Below are 23648 nucleotides of genomic sequence, written 5' to 3' on the forward strand. Positions count from 1 at the left end.
AAATATGCATCTCGTATTAGAATTTGTAGAAATACAATGTATATTTCATGTTCACTTTAAAGTAAACCATGAAAAAGAAAATCGCTGTTAACTTGTCCCTCTTCCATGAGACATATATTAAAATGTTAATAATCTATATGTAAGTATGCACTGTATTCATCATGTTTATGTTCTATTTGTTGTTGAATTGAAGTCTCTGACTTCAATTTTAATTGACTGAGAAACTGTGTGTAAATATACTGTACTGTATGCATGCTATTTTGCTTCATGTCTGGAGTGTTACCTTAGTTACTTGTGAAGTCAGTGAAGGCATCCAGTAGACCTTAGGTAATTGTTTGTGAAGTTAGTGAAGGCATCCAGTATATAATTATTTTTGGTTTTAACAAAAAGGTTATAATTTTCACCATATGGGGTGCAGAAAGGTAACCCTATATAGAGACGTGTGCAGATTGTATTGCATCCTATATTGCGGTGACTTTATCACCCCATAGGGTGCAAAATTACGACAATAACAATATGAACCATAATGGGTGCAGGTATGAGGTGCAGAAGAGGAACCCTGCATAGAGGTCTATATTTGCACCTTTTTGGGTGTTGAATATAGGGTGCTAAATAAGAACCCCAAAAAATAGAACCCTAAATGGAGCCGCTGGTGTTACAACGATATGAACCAGAAAGGGTGCAAATTTGCACCTGAATTTTTGTTCACCCTATGGGGTGCAGAAAGGGAACCCAATGGAGGGGTGCAAATATGCACCCCAAAAAATAGAACCCTAAATGGAGCCGCTGGTGTTACAACGATATGAACCCTATTGGGTGCAGAAAGGGAACCCAATGGAGGGGTGCAAATATGCACCATATATGGTGTTAAATATAGGGTGCTAAATAAGCACCCCCAAAAATAGAACCCTAAATGGAGCCGCTGGTGTTACAACAATATGCACCCTCTAGGGTGCAAATTAGAACCGTAATTTCTCTGTGTGTAATGTGCGGTTTATTGCACATGATTGTTCTCGAAAACACCCCACAAAATACCCTGCATACAGAAATGATCATCCCTATTGTGATTATTAAGTGTACAAACATTTTACAAGTCACTATGATAAGGAAAAGTTGCTTGGTATATCAAATACTATTGTAGACTGAGGTTTTAACATGTACAAGACAGTATCATATTGCTGCTTAAAGTCATACAAGACACTCGCACATCACGCGTTAACAACACACTGACACGAGACACTCACATATATCAAGCTATACATAGATTAGCTACCAAACCAAATTGTGAAAAGATGGCAATTTTCACTTCTTAAATTTAGGTTGCCAGTATGATGGTTTGCACACATTCCTGTCATTCCACCCCCCCCCCCTTTCAGTGCTATTTAATCCGTCATATCCTCATCTGTCATCCACCTCTTCATCTATAACGCCTCTTAAAATATAAGCGCTCTTCATATCATGATGGAATCTTGTAAGTATAGGGAAGAAAATTATAATATTTCTTTATCTATGACATGTTGAAATATAGGCATGCAAAATAAATGTACTTTTTCTATTCTAAAACCATAGCAAATATAAAAGTTCTGATATAAATGAGTTAGTTAGCTATGAAAATATAACGTGACTCTGCTGACAGTCGCTTATACACACTGCACAGTATACCAAATCCTTTCCGAGGTATACAATATTAAAAATGTATCTTGACATGACGTGCATCATACATAAATAAGGTTGGTCACCTCAGAGTGACAATATGTACGTTATACAGCGTGCAATAATCTACTTTGATAGTTCAAGGGAACATTGCACACACGTATGGAGCCCATTTCACAGTCCCCTCCTGAGCATTGTTTGGGAGGGGAGGATTGCCACACTATTCTTTTGAATTCCACACCGACAGTATTGCGTCATATGCCATCACTGATAATGCCCTTTTCGACAATGCAATGCATATTATATGTTTCTAAATCTGCCCTCAAAGGCTCTTATGTGTAAGATTCCATTATGATTACTAAAAAGCTGAGAAAATATCTTTAGCGAATATTTATTAAGACACTGAGAACAAAAAGAGCAAAAACCAAGCCTATTACAAATTCCGAATTTGCTTGTGTCTTATGGTAACAGTTAACATTTACATACAATATTTTTTGCACACTAATGCATCAAATTAAAAAAAAGGAATTATATGGATAAACAAATATATTGCTGATAAAAAGCTAAAATACCCGTGAAATCGTGAAATAAATGACTATAGAAATGGCAAGATTGAAACCTTGTCACACTCCCAGGTACAATGACTCTCCAAAGTAGATATTTAACAAATGTTTGAATAGAAAACTTTTCATACAGGATACTTTGGCAACTGAATGCAACATACATTGTAAATTTTGACGATCGTAGAATGTGTACAGATTATTAGTTTATTTAGATACCGTCACACACTACTACAACAAATGCAATACTACAGCTTGGAATACCAGAATGCTGAATAGGTCAACTGGCAGTGGAATAGCTGGAATATAATTAACATGTATGCATGTATACATCAGAAATGGCAAGATTGGGAGACTTGTTACAGTCCCAGTCTGAATGACTTCCAAGTCACAGAGGTTATTTGGCAACTGAAAACAACTCAAGTTGAACAATCATCGATATGATTGTAGTCCTATGTACAATCCATTGCTTTTTATATCATCACACACTACTACAACAAGTACAAAAATGAGTCTGGAATGCTAACGCCGAGTAGGTTGGATTTGAAATACTGCAGCTGGAATGCCAGCATCACCACTGCCTCGACACGCAAATGACTGTCCATCTTCTTGCCATTCGCCGAGCCTTTCTTCGCCATCATCATCTGATTTTCTGCCTGGACGTGGTTGACACTGACACTCAAATAGCGATGTAAACAGGAACAAACACCACAATAACAATACTCTGCAATTCATTTTCGAAACTTTCAAAGTGCAATTCTTATAGCAAGCGAGCGGAAGACGGAAAGAACTGGCTGATAACGTACTCAAAACCACGGATGGTGTGTGAGCAGACGACAGAAAGAACTGGCCTATAAACTTATCCAAAACCACAGTGGCGCTCTATATGTGAGACACATTTTCAGAAGCCTAGGCACCGAGTTACACTTTAAGACCGGGTTACACTTTAAGACCTTAACAAACGCAGGCCGATAGTCAGATGTTGTGTACTAGTATGCGTGAAAGGGTGTTACTTGTAGCGATATTTCTGTGCAATCGGTGGTGGGTGCCGGGGTTTAGGGGCGGACAAGCACTTGCGTCATCAGTTGGTATTTTCGATATTCTGCCCAAAACCAAACCCAAGAAGAGTCTTGTAATGTTAGTTTGGGTTTGGTTGTTATTTGCCTGTTTTCCTGGCGACAGTCAGTTGGTGCAGATCCCAGTCCCATATGTTACAACTCGTGTGGTGTAAAACATACCAATCGCCTGCGTGCGGCATGAACACCATTATTGCATTGTGCATGGCCATTACAGTGTAACCTAGCTAGACTGCTTGGGGTATTTTGAGCATATTTACTTTTTGCCATAGTTTCTAGGCCACTCATTTTTTTTAAATAAAAATATTCATAAATATTGCATATCTTTATCATAATATTAATGTCAGGAAAATCGTAATGCTTTGCTTAGATCTACCGGTACGTAGATCTTTCTACTATGCGTCTAGAAATGAAAAGAAACAGAACACATTCTGGAAAAACATATCAGGCGCTACAATTACTGACACTAAATACTGACAGTGTAGCTATCTATGAAAAGGTGGGGAAAACTCATTTGTTTGTCTTCAAACTTATTGAATTTTCTAGAGCTCTACATTCACCCAGAAGGGTCAAAGCCAGTATGGGCCTGAAACCTTTTCAATTTTTGAGGAGCATCAAGGCCAGGTAGTACCCTTTGATATTGACCGAAAGATCGGTCTGTGTCTGTCCGTCGGGGAATGTTCCGCAGAGACTGCGTCTGGCTTCACGGATCCCCTCCGTATATAGACCGAAGTCAATGATTGCGGCTCCTGTGTGGAGCAGTCGCGCACAGATCAAACGTTACGATAAACCAAATTTCAGACAGCTTTTTTACATTCAAACAAGTTTGACATGACATGACACATTACGCAGCAATATTTGGGATAAATTTCTCACATTGTGCAATCGAAATACATAAACTCGGGTATAACGCAGAAATTTTATCGATATCGCAACATTGCCATTCGCAAGCAGTAAGTCGCAATTTTGAATCTGTAAACCAATCACATGCGAGGTACGTGTTTTAGTAAAAGAAACACGTAGAAACTACCTCGCATGTGATTGGCTAATAGATTCATAGTGTATGTTTCTGCAGTTTGAACGCGACGACGAGACAGGCTGTGTTTTACGTTGAAAATTCTACTAAAATGTTTGATTATTCATTAATCTGGTGAGTGTAATATCGAGCTAATTTCACTATACAAGCTCAAATTTGCCGACCTAGGGCTGTGAATTAGACGCAATCGGGAAGGGTGAGGTACCTCACCCAATTTTCCATAGAGACAGTGGTTAAGAACATCCACACAGCAATGGGTACTGATACCTTCCGTCTGTCTACGGAGGACAGCGTTAATGGCAAAATACATTGTATATAAGAGTCCTCCGGACAGACGGATCTTTCTGTCTACCTTTGATACTGAGGCATCATGGCTATAAGCCTCATGGACTCAGTGTATTGAACACTGGTGCTGAACACATTGTCCATTTTTTTTTTCCTTGAAAGGACTAGATTATGTGTACCACAATACAAACTTTTTAGTGCCACATTTTCATGACCCTGCAATGCATAGTGCTTTAGAAAACATGTTTTTCAGGACATGCAACTTTTCATAAAAATGTTTCTGCTACTACAAGTGCTAGACATGCAGCAAGCAAAGTCGCAGAGAAAGTATTAGGCTTGGCTGTGATGTCATTTTTAAGACAAGGCTATATGATTATTTTTCCTTCAACATGGCCAGAAAATACATTATTGTGCATGTTTGGGAGGCATGACTTTTGCATAGACACGTGAACAACTGATAGAAAAACAAAACAAAAAAAAAACGTATGTGGATCACCACTATTCCATCACCATGCATGCAGGCTATCTGTGTGTGGAATGGAATCGTGAGTGAAGCGTTCATTGTATTGAGGCATTTGGAGATTTATCAATCTGTTTTGGCATTATTGTGCATTTGAGCAAAATATGCAAACTTGGTATGCCGTGGATTGAGTCGGGCATGCGAATGTAGCTTATAAAAAATTAATGGGCAAAATGATTATGCCCAACTGGTATGAGAAACCTATTTCTCCTTACAACGTCCTCATTAGCCTTTTTCATTTTCTTTTCCTTTTTTGTTTTGTTTTGTTTATGTATAGCCATCATAGGGGGCGAGCTGTGGAGCCGGGAAATGTGCAAACGCCGGGAAATGTGCAAACGCCGGGAATTGTGCAAACGTCTCGCCGGGAAATGTGCAAACGCCGGGAAATGTGCAAACGTCTTGCCAGGAAATGTGCAAACGCCGGGAAATGTGCAAACGTCTCGCCGGGAAATGTGCAAACATGACGCCGGGAAATGTGCAAAAGTTCAATTTTGCCGGGAAAAGTGCAAAACGTCGCCGGGAAATGTGCAAATCATTTCCTTTAGCGATATTGTGTATAAAGATAGTAGATAAACTCCACATCAAAACTGCCCATGAATTTCCACCATTTAGATTTTCTTAATGAAATCCTTGACAAATTTTCAACAAAATTGGCAGGTAGCACGATTATGGCAATGGGATCTCAATTTGTTTATATAGTAGCCACCCCCGCCCCCCGAAAAAAAGGGGGGGCGTCAAAGTCCCAGAACTACGGTATTATCGAAATTCTTCTTGTATTATATAACCAAATAAGAATGAGCTAGGTTGGTTCGTTAAAGATATTGATGCCAGGAGTTCACGTTTAATGGCAGATCCAGGGTTGCAGGGCACGGGGCGATAAGTGGGGAGGAGTCTTCAAATTGAAGCCTCAGAATCCCTAAACTAGTGCTATGAAGACATTAATGACTGAAATTGCATGTTTGATTATGACGAATTCAGGGGTGTCCGGATGGGGGGGGGGGGGGTGTGAAGGGAGGAGAGGGATTTTCTACATTTTCAGTATCTTCTTTAAAAGTCTAGGACAGATTTTCACTAAACTTGTCAGATAGTCTCATTGCGGTAATATGATCTTTATGAATTGAAATTAGCTCCCAATCCTCCCCCCCCCCCCACCCCCGGCCGAAAAGGGGGGGGGGGGGGAGTTGAAGCCTCAGAGTCCCTAAACTCTGGATTTTTAAAAATCTTTTTCTGTCGAACAAAAACAAAAGATAGAGCTATTAAGTTAGTGACTTGAAGACATTAATGACTGAAATTTCATGTTTGATTATGGCGGATCCAGGGGTGCTCTGATTGGGGGTGGGGAGAGGGAAAGTGATGGAGAGGAGGGGGATTGTCCACATTTACTGCATCTTCTTGATAAATCTCAAGAAGGATTTTCACCAAACTTGGCAGATACCATCTTTACGGTGATATGGTCTTATATGGTAAAATGAGCCCCACCCCCTCCCACCGCCAAAGGGGGGGGGGGGGAGAGGAGGAGTTGGAGTTTCAGGTCCCTAAACTCTGGAATTTGTAATCTTGTTCTGTTGAACCGAAGAATGTGGAACTACGTTATATGAAGACACTATAGTTACTAAAATTTCAGGTTTGATTATGACGGGTCCAGGAGTGCCCTGATAAGGGGTGTGAGGGGGAGAAGGGGGATTTTCCACATTTTCTGCGTAGTCTTGTAAAATCTATGACGGATTTTCACCAAACTTGGCAGATAGTATATTTATGGTGATTCGATCTTAATTTGTTAAATTGAATCCCCCCCCCCCCCCCCGCCGACGAGGAGGGGGGGGGGGGTTGAACCCTCAGAGTCCCTATTCTCTTGATTTTTTTTTTCTACCTCTGTCGAACCGAAAAAGTTAGTGCTGTAAAGACATTAATGACTGAAATTTCATGTTTGATTATGGCGGGTCTAGGGGTGCTCTGATCGGGGATAGGTGAGGGTGAGGGGGAGGGGGTGCTGTTCGTTATTCCGAAGGTTCGCTATTCCGAAGGTTCGTTATTCCGAAGGGTCGTTAATCCGAAACACGCAAAGTCCCTATACCTAGAGGTTCGTTAATCCGAAAATTTGTGGCGTTATTCCGAAGGTTCGTTATTCCGAATACTGGTTAATCCGTTAATGAAATTCGGAACAATGAACCTTCGGAATAACGAATCTTAGGAATAAAGAGCCTTCGGAATAATAAATCTTCGGAATAACGAGCTGTAACCAGGGGGGGGGGGGAGGAGGGGGATTTTCAAAATTTTCTCCATCTTCTTGAAAAATCTATGACGAATTTTCACCAAACTTGGCAGATAGCATCTTTATGGTGATAGTACCGTAAATACAGTTAATGCATGATGTAGGTTCAAGTTTACTATGACAGATGAAGGGATGCCCAAAAAGGGGAGGGGGTAGGAAGGAGGCTTATTTTTCACATTTTTTGTCTTTTTCCTGAAAACTCAAGACACATCCCTCGGATAATAGAATTATATATCAGCTTTAAAAAAAAAGCTAATAGAGTGCTGGTGCCTGTTATGGTAAGTTAATTCATGAATTTATGTTAAGTGCGGCGGAGGCGTATTTGTCACATATTCAGCTTCTTTTTGAGTGCATAGGGACATTATCACTATGTGTTATGCGCTATATAAGCACTGTCAATTATTATTATTATTATTGAAACCCTTATATAATAGATATTTGCCAAACTTGAAACGTAGCGTAGCGTATTTATCTGGTGATATGACCTCAATTTGTCTAAATTAGCACTGCCCAAACCCTTAAGGTGGGATGAGATGGAGGCCCCCCCCCCCACCCCATCTCCGCCCCTTGAACTTGAAAGGGACCATGACGAGGGGGGTGGGGTTGTTCGGGTGGAATTCAGCATTTTATTGAAAACCCTATACATATGAAAAAACGGAATACATACTTTTTAAAGACATTTTCTATACAACCAAGAGTAATAGAACACAATTTTATCACATTTTTAGAAGGTAGATCTATACTTTGATGAAATTTCACGTCTGCTTACTAAATTACGTGGGGGCTACCCTGGTCTTATCCCTATCTTTGGGGAAGGGGAACAACTTGGATTTGTTGTCCCTTCGAACAAAGTGGGATTCTATTACCCTAGAGATGCTACCTCCCACGTTCGGTGAAAATCCATCAAAGATTTCTCAAGAGGATGCAGAATATGTGTAAATCCCCCCTCTCTCCCCCCCCCCCCACCCCCCCCCCCCGATAAGGACACCCCTCGATCCGCCACAATCAAACGTGAAATAAAATTTCAGGCATTATTGTCTTCATAGCACTAACTAAGCTCTCTTTTCCAGTTTGACAGAAGAAGATAAAAATTTAGTTTAGTGACTCCGAGGCTTCACCCCCCCCCCCTTAAGCGGTGTGTGTGTGTGTGTGTGTGTGTGTGTGTGTATGGGAGGGGGCTCATTTTAACAAATTAAGTGCATATCACCGTAAAGAGGCAATCTGCCAATTTTGGTGAAAATCCGTCGTAGATTTTTCAAGAAGATGCTGAAAATGTGGAAAATTCCTCTCCTTGCCCTCACCCCCTCGATCTGGAGACCCCTTGATCTGCGCCATAACCAAACATGAAATTTCATTCATTAACGCTGTGTCTTCATAGCACTAACTTAGCTCTATCTTCATCGGTTTGACAGAAGAAGATTTTAAAAATTCCAGAGTTAAGGTTTGCTGAAGCTTCAACCCCCCGCAGCCCCACCCCCCCCCCCCCTTCGGCGGTGGGGGAGGGGGGGGGGGGGGGCTCATTTGAACAAATCAAGATCATAATTATTACCATAATCTTGCTATCTGTCAAGTTTGGTGAAAATCCCTCATAGATATTTCAAGAAGATGCCAAAAATGTGGAATATCCCCCTCCACCCATCACCCCTCCCCCCCCCCCCCCCCGATCTGGGCACCCCTTGATCCGCCATAATCAAACATGGCATTTCATTCATTAATCGCGTTAATGTCTTCATAGCACTAACTTAGCTCTATCTTTTTCGGTTGACAGAAGAAGATTTTAAAAAATCCACATTTTTGGGATGTTAAAAGTGAAGCTTAAATCCCCCCATCGGCGATTGGGGGGGGGGGCGCATTTTAACAAATCAAGATTATATTAACATATATATGACTGTATCTCACAAGTTGGGTGAAAATCCGTCCTAGATTTTTCGAGAATGTGCTGAAAATGTGGAAAATCCCTCTCCTCCCCCTCACCCCCGATCAGGGCACCCCTGGGTCCGCCATAATGAAACATGAAATTTTAGTCATTAATGTCTTCATAGCACTAACTTAGCTCTTTCTTTTTCGGTTCGACATATGAAGAAAAAAAATCAAGCGTTTAGGGACTCTGAGGCTTCAACTCCTCCCCCCCCCCCCCCCCCCTCCTTAGGACTGGTGTGTGTGTGTGGGGGGGGGGGTCATTTTTACAAATTACGATCATATCACCATTAAGATGTTATCTGCCAAATCTGGTGAAAATTCATTGTAGGGTTTGCAAGAAAATGCTGAAAATGTAACTAAAAACTAGAAATGTCGCTATGGCGACTGATGCCTCCGCCATAATGCATGATTCTCCCAATAGGTGTATAGTATAATGTCTTCACAATGTGAGATAACAGTTTCACATAACTGGCAAAATTCTGACTGACCCTTTTATAAGTTTATGCATTGAGTAATTTTCAAGGTATAAAGAAAGAGTGTAATTACAGTATAAAATATTTTTTTTTTTTACATTTGAACCTGGCCTTGACCCTTAACCTTTGACCTTTGACCTTCTGGCAGGAAATTTCCAAGAGAATCTCCATTAGGTAATATATGTATATCAAGTTTTAAAAATAATAATGCAAGCATTGCATATACTAGTATATGAGGGAAATAGTAAAATTTTGGACGAGTTGACCTTGACCTCTGACCCATGACTATTGACCCATGACCCCTAAATTCCCTAGATAATCCCTGCCAGTCACTACATGTGTTTATACCAAGTTCCATGAAGATAGGCCTACATTGAACCATTTGTGAGAAAAGTGAAATTGTAACATTTTCACCTAATCTTTGACCTTTTGACGTTTGACCTTATGACATGAAACTCCCCTTGGAGAATCCTTATGCAGTAGATATATGTCTATACACTAAGTTTCAAGAAAATACCTTTGGGCATTGCATGGATATGAGGAAATAGCAACATTTTTAACATTTGACCTTGACCTTTTGACCTTTGACCTCTTGCCAATGTCACTAAAATCTACTCAACTAATTGCCGTATCATACATCATCCTTGGCCCAAGTTTGGTGAAAGCTGCTTCATCCAGTTTTGAGTTATCACGTAAAAAGTTAAATTTTAGGATTTGACCTTGATCTTTGACCTTTGACCTCTGTCCGATTTCACTCAAAAATCAACCAAGTAATTGTCCCACCATACATCATCTTTGGACAAAGTTTGGTGAAATTTGCTTGATCCAGTCTTGAGTTATCGCGTAAACAGATAAAATTTCATGACTTGACCTTGACTTTTGACCTTTCACCTTTGGCCGATTTCACTCAAGATCTAACCAAGTAATTGCCCCATCATACTTTATACTTGGACCAAGTTTGGTAAAATTCCAGTAAATATTACTCAAGTTATCGCGTAAATGAATGCGGGCGGACGTACGGACGGACGGACAACCCGAAAACATAATGCCTGCGGCACCACTTCGTGGCGGAGGCATAAAAAACAAGACAGATGGTCGCTAAGACAGGTGGTAAAGATGGTAATGGGTCGTGCGCAGCTTTGATTGAGAGTTTCTCTTCCATCTCTACATAATATAGGTGAGATGAATGGTTTGCACATTTCCCGGCGACGTTTTGCACATTTCCCGGCAAAATTGAACATTTGCACATTTCCCGGCGTCACGTTTGCACATTTCCCGTTGATGAAATTTAGAGATTTGCACATTTCCCGGCAAGACGTTTGCACATTTCCCGGCGTTTGCACATTTCCCGGCGAGACGTTTGCACATTTCCAGGCGTTTGCACATTTCCCGGCGTTTGCACATTTCCCGGCTCCACACGGGCTCGGGGGAACATCGAGTGCCTACTATATCAGACAACTCTTTGGGGATGCAGCATCCATCACCCTGTACGAGAAGGGCGAGATCGGTGGTCGCCTAGCAACTGTTGCTGTAGGGGGAGATGAATATGAGCTGGGAGGCTCCATCCTGCATCCGCGGAATTATTACATGAAGAATTTTGTGAAGGAGTTTGGTAAATATCAGAGCTTCCTTCTTCATTATTTTATAAAATCATCCCGTGTGTCTTTCAAAATACTTGTTTCTGTGTCTCTTCTGTTTTTCTGCATAACCCAGTTCTTCACACTGGCACTGGTGTGATGGTCCATGACCAGTAAATATCACTGTCAGACCAGTAACTTTTCAGGAATGGACCAGTAAAACATGGAAAAACTGGGCACCTACTGGTCCAACTAGACAGGTCGGACCAGTAGAAAATTAGGTTAGTGTGCAGCCATGCATTGCAAGTGGAAAGTTTATGTGCAAAGAATTAACTTGCTGAAGTTTCGGAAAACATTTCAATGAATCAGATAGTGAATTTGGATTCATTCTGTGTAAAAAAAAAAAAAAAAAAAAAAAAAAGCAAAAGATTTAATTTGAAGCAAGTAACCCTGCAACAGGAAGCATCTTATCCTCTTACAAAGGTCTAGACAAATTGCATAGAGTATGGATCTTTCCGTATAGAACTAGTATTGCTGCAAAAGGAGGTGCACTTAACCTGTTGAGGTCAAATCCCAAGTATATTCGGGCAAGCATCTATGGAGAATGCGTGTTGTAGCAAAATCGAACCGTCCTCAACCCCTTAAGACTTTTGTACAAAGAGCCAGTGATTTCATCCACTGTGTGGCAGCAGCTCCTCAAATTTCAAAAGGATTTTCTTTGGCAAATACTTTCGTGACCCTGTAATGTCGAGATGGTATTTGTGGTGTGATCATAATGTAATACTACATTGGGTGTACCTGCCATTAGTAAAGACAAATATGACATGTTTGTCCTATAGATGTTATATATAATAGGAAATTATCTAAAGGGTGAACTTGTGAATAATGTACGCTCCCTTAACCCGTTAAGGATGAGTCTTGAGTGTACTCGGGCAGGGGTCTTTGGGAAATGTGTGTTAATTGTAGCAAAATCAGCCCGTCTTCAACGGGTTAAAGTTACTACATAATCCCCAGCTGAACTGATATTTCTTGCATTGTTCTGCAGGTTTTAAAGCGAAAAGTGAGCCAGCAGAACAGACCATGGGAGTCTACAATGGAAAGGAATTCCTCTTCAGGGATAGCTCCTGGTCCGTAATCACTCTCTTGCGGTTGCAATGGCGATACGGCTTTGATGTCTTCAGAATGAACTGGACCATTGATGGACTGCTGGAAAAGTTTGAGAGGTGTGGGCAGGATGCATCATCCCAAATGACTTACCACTTCAAATCCTAATACATTGCACTCTCGTTTTAATGAACACAGTTATAACAAAATTCCAGTTCCAACAAAGTTAATTTCATTACCGGGTACCTGATGTTATCCACTCTATATCTATGGAATGCAAACACTGGTGATTTGTCCCACTTTATTTTGAACACTCGATGCACACACGCAGAGAAAATCATCACACAGAACTTTGCTTAAAATTTTCAATTTTCAAAGAAACCAATGAGATAAGTGCAAGGTTTCATCAAGTCTGACACAATGGTACTTCTTGGGTCTACAAGGATTAACGTTTGAGTGAATAACAGTGCTACGGTTTATCAAATTCAAAATTTTCCCTCTTCTGTAATACCATAACATAAAGTTCTTCGTTTGGTCATTGTGCATGTTTTCTATCTTGCAGGAAAATCAATATGATTTGCAGTTTTCTGAGATTTGATGTCTGAAACGGAATTGTTATGGGTTACAATTTATTTCAACACTTCAGAGATTGAATATAATCACAAAGATGGCTACCAACTGTTACAATGGAAGTATCGGGGGTTCATATGTGGGGATATTGGTGAAGATTTCAAAATTTGATAAAGTTCGATGGGTAAATTGATGCTAGTGGTAATTTCAGAAAGGAAAAAAAGTGAGTCACATGTATAGAGACAGTACTATTACAGTCTAACCTCTCCTATCCAGCCTCCTTTATCCGCATCTTTCAATTATCTGGACACGATCTCTCCATGATTTTTTTTTTTTTTTAAATCTAATAATTACGGGAAAAAGGATGATTTCAAACTCACACAAACTTCCTACTACACAAACTCATAGGTTACACATTATTTCTAACATAATTAACAAACATGTACATTCACATGAACATCCATCTAGAATAGCATGCATTCAGACATTCACTACTTCCCAAAATGTGTGCCAATAGCAAAGAAAGGGTGTCAGTGCTCACTATCTACACAGTCATGTGTCTCATCTCAGGAATGACAATGCAAGAATGTAGAAGGAATGGAAGCTACCCAATTGGCTCGTTACGATCCCCTATCTCACTGCACTGATTATCCGACCTTAGGTTCCACTTTACTTCTAATACTGTGTCAGTAATTGTTAAATGGGGAAATTCTAACTTTAGGAGCAGTGATGTAGAAAATGTTCCAGGTATCACATGTGGTGCATAATGTGTGTAGGTCAGTTGTGTTACAAAATATCCTACCATGTAAAAATTTTGCAATAGAGTTTAACCCTTTGAGGACTGTTTGATTTTGCTAAAGACATATTTCCCATAAACATCTGTAAATACACCATGGAGTAGTTTTGATGTAGTTTCAGAGTCTAGACTGTTCTTTTATTTTTCACCAACCGGCCATTTTTGTAGAATTTATGAGCTGCAGGATGAAGGGAATGCCTATGAAACCATAGAGGACGTCATGGCAGCTATGGATGAGAAGTTTGTGACGTGGCTCAGAGTTCCCATCAGCTCGGTCCTGGAGGAGATGGGCTTCTCCCGGCGCTTCATCGACGAGCTACTTGCCGTAGCAACAAGAGCAAACTACGGGCAGAATCCGGACATGATGGGATTTGCAGGTGGGTCAAGAACACTGGGGTTGTGTGCCCACTACCACCTGTGATGAAATGTTACAAAATAGGTTTATGACTTCATGAGTGACACGGTGTATTACTCCCTTTGTGCCACATTATTCTAAGACTACAGTGCATGAGTACTTGAAAAACTCTCTCTTTTTTTTTCAGAACCACATAACTTTTTAAAGAAAAATGTATGTTAGACATGCAGTGTGCAGAGCTGCAGAGAAAACTCCAGTCTTTGCTGTGATTAGATTCTATGTTAAAGCTATGATTATTTGTTATTGCAAATGGTCAGTACAACATAGGTATAATGTTATTGTCCAGGTCTGAGAGTTATGACTACCACATACATCATGTACACAACTGCAACAGCAACAACAAAAGAAACAAACAAAAAACAAAAACAACAGCAAAAAACCCCGCGGAATTTACTTCAAAAACCGTTCTGGGACACTGCCATACAATTACCAGGTAATGCATGCTATATGCTTGAGGAATGGAATCTAAGAGAGAATCTTTCATTTTACTGTGCCATTTGGCAATTTATCAATTGGTGTTGACTGGGTTTCACATTAGTCCAGATACTGGATGATTTTACTCGTCCGCATTCCCCACTAACACACGCATACACATGCATGCACCCACACAATGCGCCCAACCGCTGATTGCGACACTCCACCAATTGGTACTCCCGAATTCAGGAGGGGTGATCTTGTGTAATACAGTGTACATACAGACACCATCAACGTACGTCCGTACGTACGTGGGTACACTGCATACGAAATACAGTCCAGGAAGTGGACTAGTTTCACATGTGAGCAAAATATCCTAATTAGGCAAACAGTCACTTTAGTCCAGGGAATATCTTCCTTTCTCAGAATTGAATTTAAAGCAGTTTCGGGCAACAGACATACATTTTGAGCAAAATTTTCTTTTATTCTATGATATGAAATTTTTACACTCTATTATGAAGTTCTGTGTATAGTCAAAATGCAGAGCAAATTGCAATGTGATATGCCACGGAAATCATTCCTTCCCTTTATGTAAATTGTCTGCAGGTCATAGAGTGAACCCAGAATATCATAGTTTTGTCATAATCAATCATTTTGTATTGTGAGGCTATGCAGTTGTGTAAAGTAGAGCATTCTGTTCAATTTTACTTGCATGTGCATCGAAAGGCACACTTGATGAGTGGGCCTTTGAGGCAGGATTTGAACTCTGTCTATAAGGCTTTGAGGCAGAATGTGCAAAGTGTATGGAGAGATTTGCAGAACTATCTTACCTACATTTTGTTCCTGCATTTCAATCAGAACAAAGATCAAGTGGAAATGTTATCATCAGGGGGGGGGGGGGGGGAGTAAGCCTCTCATGTGATTGCTGTTTGTCTTTCGTCATTCATACCATTCTCCAGCTCTTTGACTCAATCCCCATCTCACCTTACTCTTGTCTGTCTGATTCTACAAGCCCTAATTGCCACCATTTGTGTCTCTCAAATATTGAGGGCAAAGGTCATGTATACTTTCAATATGTGACCCTGCACCTGAAAACAAACAAAAAGTCGCCAGACATGAATTTTTAGTTAAGAACATATTCTGAAAGAGCAGACTTTAAGGTTTAAAATGATGTATAACTCAAATCCAATTGACTCTCCTAACCTATCTAAATATTGGAAAGAAGGCACAAACTCAGGAAAAGCATGAACTGAGAAAAGAAGCTCTGAAGTACAGTGTCTATTCAAGCGCTTAATCTTTACCAAACCGTGCTGGCTGTGCGATGAATGGGACAAAAAACAGGAAGTAAATCACAAGAGTAACAACAATGAAAGGATAATCAGATTAAACTGAAATCAAGCATGCCTCATTAACACATTCTGTCCATAATTAATGCCAACTTTCAAAGCAGTAGCACTATCCTTTGAAAAGTTATTAGAGTTGAAAATGAAGAGTGTGGACAAGGTTTTTCAGAAATGAAAAAGGGATTATAAAGACACACCTAATCACACTATTCTACCAAAAATGTTCGAGATAAACTGCTAAAAAAAAAAAAAAAAAAAAAAACACTTTCCTGCCCGTTTTATGACACTAAATATTAGCATAATGTAAAAGAAGACCCGCTCTTTCAGAAAGTATGAAAAAGTCAAGTTCGGCTAGGTTGACCCATTTCACTTATTTTCAGTCCTCATGCAAAATAAGTGTGTGCGACTGTATGTTGGTTTTGAGGTGCACGGTCACATATACTGCGAGAATGTCAGATTCATGGTGATGTTCATGTATACACATGTACATTATGGGAGTATCATTCTTTTCCAAGCATACTCTGTGATTTACAAAGATTCCACTGTATCTAAGATACATGCCACATAAAAAGTGCATATCACTGTTTGCTTGGCCAGGTATACACTGCTAACAACTCATGATCTTTGTGTGAAATTGAACTCACTACCTGTTTCCATATTTAATTCCACCTCACAGGCATGGTGTCTCTCGCTGGAGCAATGCCCGGTCTCTGGGCAATAGAGGGCGGCAACAAGAAAGTACCGCAGGAACTCTTGAAGAGATCCGGCGCAACTCTCATCAGGGCTCAGGTTGCGTCTGTGGAGTGTAGGGTTGAGAGTAATGCTGGCAGACCTTCCTTTGTGGTGACACAGGCAGGGAATGGAAACGACGAGGATGGGGACTACGACATCGTCCTTGTCGCAACCCCCATCGAGCCGGAGGCCCGCACCTCTGTCATCCAGTTCGTGGGATTCGACCATCCCATCTCCAATTTTAGGGGTCAGTATCGCCACACTGTTGCTACAATGGTTCAGGGCAGTACAAGGCCATCAGCGTTTGGCGTGGGGCCAAAAGGTGACCTCCCTGCAGAGATCCTCACCAACATAGACATCCCACTCAACGTCAGGACAGTGTCAAAGAACTATCCTGTAGACTTCCACGCCAGCAGTTTCAACGAGTCTAATCAGGTGTACAAGGTCTTCTCCACCGAGGTGCTGAGTGCATCTCAACTGGACACAATTTTTGAATCACACTCAGTGGAATCGTATAGGGACTGGCTGGCTTACCCTTACTACCATCACCACAACTCCTTCCCCTCCTTTGTTCTCTCAGAGGGGCTGTTCTATCCGAACGCCATAGAGTGGGCGGCAAGTGCAATGGAAATGGCGGTGATTGGAGGTCGTAATTCTGCAAATTTAGCTCACCAGTATTGGAAAGGAGAGTCCACGACGGGTCAGCATGGCACTAGCAATATCAAACAAGAATTATGAATTAATCCTATTACTCTTATTTTCCCATTTTCTACATTGGTCAGTATGATGTCCACACCCCCCCCCCCCCTTGATATTTTAATAAATGCTCAAATCTCTCCATTAATCTTTAAAATACATTTGTTCATTAGCTCATTTTGTGTTTCAAAATCATAAAATAAAGAAGTGTGTTCAGGTAATTATGACAATGAAGAATCAAAAGCTTTCCCTCAGAGTGAACTCTTCATGCAGTTGGAGGGGGATTTTATAAAACTTGTGCAATTCATCTTAGTTTACATTTGAATGTTACCATAATTAATGGTTGTAGAAAATCTTTACTAATATTGCATGTATGAAACAATGCAGAGTCAAGTGGCAATGCACAATTTGCAAAAAAACAAAAACAAAAACAAAAACAAAACAAAAAAGGAGGAATTATATCTGGTCAAAAGAAACTAAGCACTAGACTATGCAGAAAATTCGAGAGGCAATATATTTCAAACATATATAGCTTGTCAAATGTATTATATTATTTTCATCATTTCACTCTTTGTATGTATTTAGATACGTGGTGATCCCTGTCAATAGTCCTTGTAGTTTCTATTTTTGTTTTGTTTTTCTCATCATCACAAAATATGAAGAACTCCAGAATATTTTCCTTGTGCTTAAATCTTAGTAATATATTGATTACCTCAGTGTCAATCTTAATACCTCAGTAACTAATTTCTCACATAATGACATTCCATGTGTAATTTATGGACTAAGAGATTGATACAGTAGAATGCATGAGGCACACTCAAAAAGAAAAAGAAAATAACAATGAAAAGACAAATATGACAGTGCTTTTTAAAGGCCAGTTAGAGAAGGGTCAAATGATACTCTTAGAGCACTGTGGCATAGTAGATCCAAGACTCTTGACTCCCAATCAGAGCACCCCAGTTTGATTCCCATCCAGTGCTTACATCCTTGAAAAAGATGTTTTTACCAACCAAACTGAACACACTGAAAGTGTTCCTTACATCGGCAGAAAACTTAATTTCTTAATCCAGACGTGTGGTAAAGAAGAAAAACAACAACAACAAAGCAAACAAAGACAAATAACAGCAACAACAAAGATGCAGGCACTGTGTATTTCATCAATGACTGGGATTTTTACAGTCCTTACAGTCAACTGCCTGACTTTATATCATGTGCGCTGAATCTTGATATTCATGAAGAAACATTTTGTTTGGTCTAACAGTTCGGAACAAACTTTGAAGGGGTTTCAAAGGAATTGTTACATGGTGAAACAGGCAACTTGTTTCTAGGAAGTTCAGATAAGGTTTGTCATTATACCCCAGCCAAATGAAGTTTGAAGGGGGTATATAGGAATCAGCGGACGGTCGGGCGGTCGGGCGGGCGGTCGGTCCGTTGCAAATCTTGCGTCGCGAACTACTTCCTCAGTTTTCAACCGATTCCCATAAAACTTGGCACAGATGTGTGCCTTGGGTTGTAGATGTGCAAGACGTATTTTTTGACAGTGCCCAAAAGTACGTTGCCATGGTAATGGCATATTATGGGCAAAAATGGGTACAAATCTTGCGTCGCGAACTCCTCCCACAGTTTTTGATCAATTTTTATGAAATTAGGTACAGATGTTCATCTGAATATGTTAATGTGCAAGACACATATTTCCGCAGTGGCAAAAAGTGCGTTGCCATGGTAACGGCATGTTATTGGTAAAATATAGGGCAAAATGCTTCATGGCAAAACTGCTTCATCAGTGTTCTTCCAATTCTCATGGAATTCATATTGAATGTTTGTCTTAGGATATAGGTCAGCATGACACATTTCTTGACACTGACAAAAAGTATGTTGCCATGGTAACAGCTCACATATTATGAGCCAAAATGATGGAAAATTTTGTGGTGCAAACTACTTCCTCAGTTTTTGCCCAATTTCCATGAAACTTGGTACAGATGTGTGCCATTGGTTGTAGATGTGCAAGACGCATTTTTTTACAGTACCCGAAAGTACGTTGCCATGGTAACGGCATATTAATGGCAGAAGATCAAGGAAAGATCTTGCGGATTTAACTACTTCCTCAGTTTTTTGACCAAAGCTTATGAAATGTGGCACACACCTTGATCTTGGTGGGAAGATGTGGAAGACATATTTTTCGGACGTGTCGGAAGCTGCGTTGCCATGGTAACGGCATATAAATGGCAGGAGATCAAGGAAAGATCTTGCGGATTGAACTACTTCCTCTGTATTCGACTGAAGCTCATGAAATGTGGCACACACATTGGTCTTGGTGGGAAGATGTGCAAGACATATTTTTTGGACGTGTCGGAAGCTGCGTTGCCATGGTAACGGCATATTAATGGCGGAAGATCAAGGAAAGATCTTGTGGATTGAACTACTTCCTCAGTTTTTGACAAAAGCTTATGAAATGTGGCACACACAATAGTCTTGGTGGGAAGATCTGCAAGACATATTTTTCGGACGTGTCGGAAGCTGCGTTGCCATGGTAACGGCATTTAAATGGCAGAAGATCAAGGAAAGATCATTCCTTGGGTAAGACTGTCGTCATGGGGCGGGGGTATTAATCACCTTAAGTGATATTTCTAGTTTATCTTGGCCCCCATGTTCAGGGTTGCACAACACCCTATTTGACAGTAAAGTTTTTGACATACCCATGATCATATGCAGACAGAAAGATCAGAGGAAGAATTGCTGAGTTCAAAGTTTTAAACAACTGTGACAATGGACAATTTGCAGTGCTCAAATTGGGCGCATGTCACCCAAGCAGAAACTATGCCAAATATAAAAGCATGCTATGATGTAACATTATAATACATTGTATACTGTAATGTTCCACGTATTGTTGTCTTGCTTCTCCAGATATAGAAACGCACTACATTCATCTTACATGGCTGAGTGCGAAAAATTGCATGCACGATGATATAATATTTTTTACAGTAATCGGATGAAATTCAGCACAAATGGTGATAGTGGTTAGCCACATATTACTTGGGAGATTGTGCCCCTTCTCTCCCCCACCCCCCCCCCCAAAAAAAAAAACGATTGAAAGTATGAATGACTAAAAACTAGAGAAAGAAAGGAAAAAAAATATGAAGATGTGATGATACAGGGTTAAGCGCTTTGACATGTCGGAAGGGATTCCAATTGCAGTACTGTGGGGCAGGTGTATAACTGAGTATTTATCACAGAGTAATCCACAATAGCAGTCATGAAATCAAAGAAATCTAAACGGACTAAATAGATTTACACCAGTAGGAAGTTAAATATCATGGCTCGCAGGGGCGGATCCAGGAATTCTGTAAAGGGGGGGGCGTGACTAATATTTCTGGTGCCACTTCCAGGTTTCATTTCATTTTTTTCTTTTTATTTCATTTGTTTTTGACGAAAATTAAAGGGGGGGGCGTGCGCCGGTTGCGCCCCCCCTCTGGATCCGCCACTGGCTGGTGTGGAGAACTGGCAAAAGATGTGCCTTCAGGATGAAAGTACATGTTTCACAAATCCATTCCGTGCAAATAAATGTTGAGCTGGTGTTCAGATCTGAAAAGAAAACATTAGGTGGTCTGAGCCTTTTATTTTAACCCTAACTAGGCTGGGCTATTTAGGTACACTGCAAAAACAATGGTGTTAAATCCAACACCATGGGTGTTGATTTTAACACTTTCCCGGTATCTATATCGGAAAACACCGGTTGGTGTTATTTAACACCAAGTTCTGGAATTAAACAATTCAATCCTACTCTTGGTGTTGCAATTCAATTCTGTTTTTGGTGTTAAAGAAGAGTCCAACACCAATCTTTGGTGTTGCAATTTAATTCTGTTTTTGGTGTTAAAAAAAAATCCAACACCAATGTTTGGTGTTGCAATTTAATTCTGTTTTTGGTGTAAAAAACAAGATTCCAACACCAATTTTTGGTGTTGCAATTCAATTCTATTTGTGGTATTAAAAAGAAAAAGATTCCAACACCAATCTTTGGTGTTGCAATTCAATTCTATTTTTGGTGTTAAAAAGAAAAAAAAAAAGAAAGATTCCAACACCAATCTTTGGTGTTGCAATTCAATTCTATTTTCGGTGATAAAATTTAACACCATTATTTTAACAACAGTGATATGCAGAATTCAACCCCAAATTGTTGTTAAAACAAAAACCAACGATTTAGCACCAACAATTCAATCCAACTCACTCTATCAATGCATTAGAATCAAACACAGAAATTCATTACACATTACACATAGAGAAGGGAAAAGGAACAAACCAAATTATCTTGACAAACAAAACTTGGTTCTTGTTTATTCAAGAAACTGGAAAAAGGAATTATCATGATGAACAATACACAACTTACACCTAAAGAATACAACTTGTATTCTACATCTGGATCAAGAGAAGAAAATGTTAAAATGTACAAAGTTTTGCCCAATTTGGGAGCCACCCTGTATACTAAAGTAGTTAAAGGCAAAAAAATATGCATGTGGGTATTTCTATTTATATGGGTACCAAAGTATGACCTCAAATTGGTTAATACGTAATGAAACTAAGCTGTTTTGTACTGTGTTATACCTAAGATAAAAGCCAATAATCATTACACTCACAAACACTCGCATATTTCTTTGGTAACATGTTCATTCACAATTAGCCCCTAAATGTTTCATGTGTAACATGAACATGACATCACATGATATCACACAATTACTCCTGGTACCCATATGAAAAGAAATACCCATGTAGGTACTTGGTTGTCTTGAGTCTCTTTCTCATTTTTTTTTCCTCAACCAAGTTAACAAAAAGCTATTTGTACATCAAAACATGCATTTTCCTTTCTCTTTTTCCTCCAGGAAATAAGCAACAACAAATCAATCTGTGCATTTCCAAATCCTTGGCTTTCATGCACATGCATCATAAATTTGCTTTTCCCGAAAGAAAAAAAGATGGAAAATATTACATATATTACATTACAAAAATATTATAAAATTTTTCAGTGCACACTTGGTCAGGATGTTCACAAGGAAAAATGTACCAAAAATTAGTACTCTTTAAGATTAAATTAATGATCGGCGGCCAAGATCTGGAGGGGGGGGGGGGGCTACAGATAAATATAGCCCGGGCTACATAGGGTTAACAAGAGTCCACAATATCTTATTGATTGAAGTTATTTTTGCACATTTTGTTACCATTTACCAAAACCATACATAACATCGGCTCTACAGGTCTAAATTACTTGAAAAGAACATGCCTTGGTGCCACGTACTTCCTCGAGTCTGTGTTTGACAAATTTGTCATTCAAGTTAACAAAAAGCTATTTGTACATCAAAACATGCATTTTCCTTTCTCTTTTTCCTCCAGGAAATAAGCAACAACAAATCAATCTGTGCATTTCCAAATCCTTGGCTTTCATGCACATGCATCATAAATTTGCTTTTCCTGAAAGAAAAAAAGATGGAAAATATTACATATATTACATTACAAAAATATTATAAAATTTTTCAGTGCACACTTGGTCAGGATGTTCAAAAGGAAAAATGTACCAAAAATTAGTACTCTTTAAGATTAAATTAATGATCGGCGGCCAAGATCTGGGGGGGGGGGGGGGGGGGGGGCTACAGATAAATATAGCCCGGGCTACATAGGGTTAACAAGAGTCCACAATATCTTATTGATTGAAGTTATTTTTGAACATTTTGTTACCATTTACAAAAACCATACATAACATCGGCTCTACAGGTCTAAATTACTTGAAAAGAACATGCCTTGGTGCCACGTACTTCCTCGAGTCTGTGTTTGACAAATTTGTCATTCAAGTCAACAAAAAGCTATTTGTACATCAAAACATGCATTTTCCTTTCTCTTTTTCCTCCAGGAAATAAGCAACAACAAATCAATCTGTGCATTTCCAAATCCTTGGCTTTCATGCACATGCATCATAAATTTGCTTTTCCCGAAAGAAAAAAAGATGGAAAATATTACATATATTACATTACAAAAATATCATAAAATTTTTCAGTGCACACTTGGTCAGATGTTCAAAAGGAAAAATGTACCAAAAATTAGCATTCTTTAAGATTAAATTAATGATCGGCGGCCAAGATCTGGGGGGGGGGGGGGGGGCTACAGATAAATATAGCCCGGGCTACATAGGGTTAACAAGAGTCCACAATATCTTATTGATT

At 39.7% G+C, this 23648-nt stretch overlaps 1 protein-coding gene across 1 annotated transcript in view; it reads left to right on the forward strand.

Annotated features, from left to right (window-relative positions):
• Positions 1-17484, forward strand: part of LOC139723632 (prenylcysteine oxidase 1-like) — a 33489-nt gene extending 16005 nt beyond the window's left edge. The window contains exons 2-5 of the mRNA XM_071634859.1: positions 11170-11407; positions 12418-12595; positions 14011-14219; positions 16691-17484. Coding sequence (XP_071490960.1) covers positions 11170-11407; positions 12418-12595; positions 14011-14219; positions 16691-17484 — 1419 coding nt within the window. The remainder of the gene's footprint in view (positions 1-11169; positions 11408-12417; positions 12596-14010; positions 14220-16690) is intronic.
• Positions 17485-23648: the final 6164 nt, after the last annotated feature.

The sequence above is a fragment of the Diadema antillarum genome, unplaced genomic scaffold (assembly GCF_040938485.1).
Source record: "Diadema antillarum isolate AM-2024a unplaced genomic scaffold, OU_Dant_1.0 scf00000196, whole genome shotgun sequence".
NCBI classification, from domain to species: Eukaryota; Metazoa; Echinodermata; class Echinoidea; order Diadematoida; family Diadematidae; genus Diadema; species Diadema antillarum.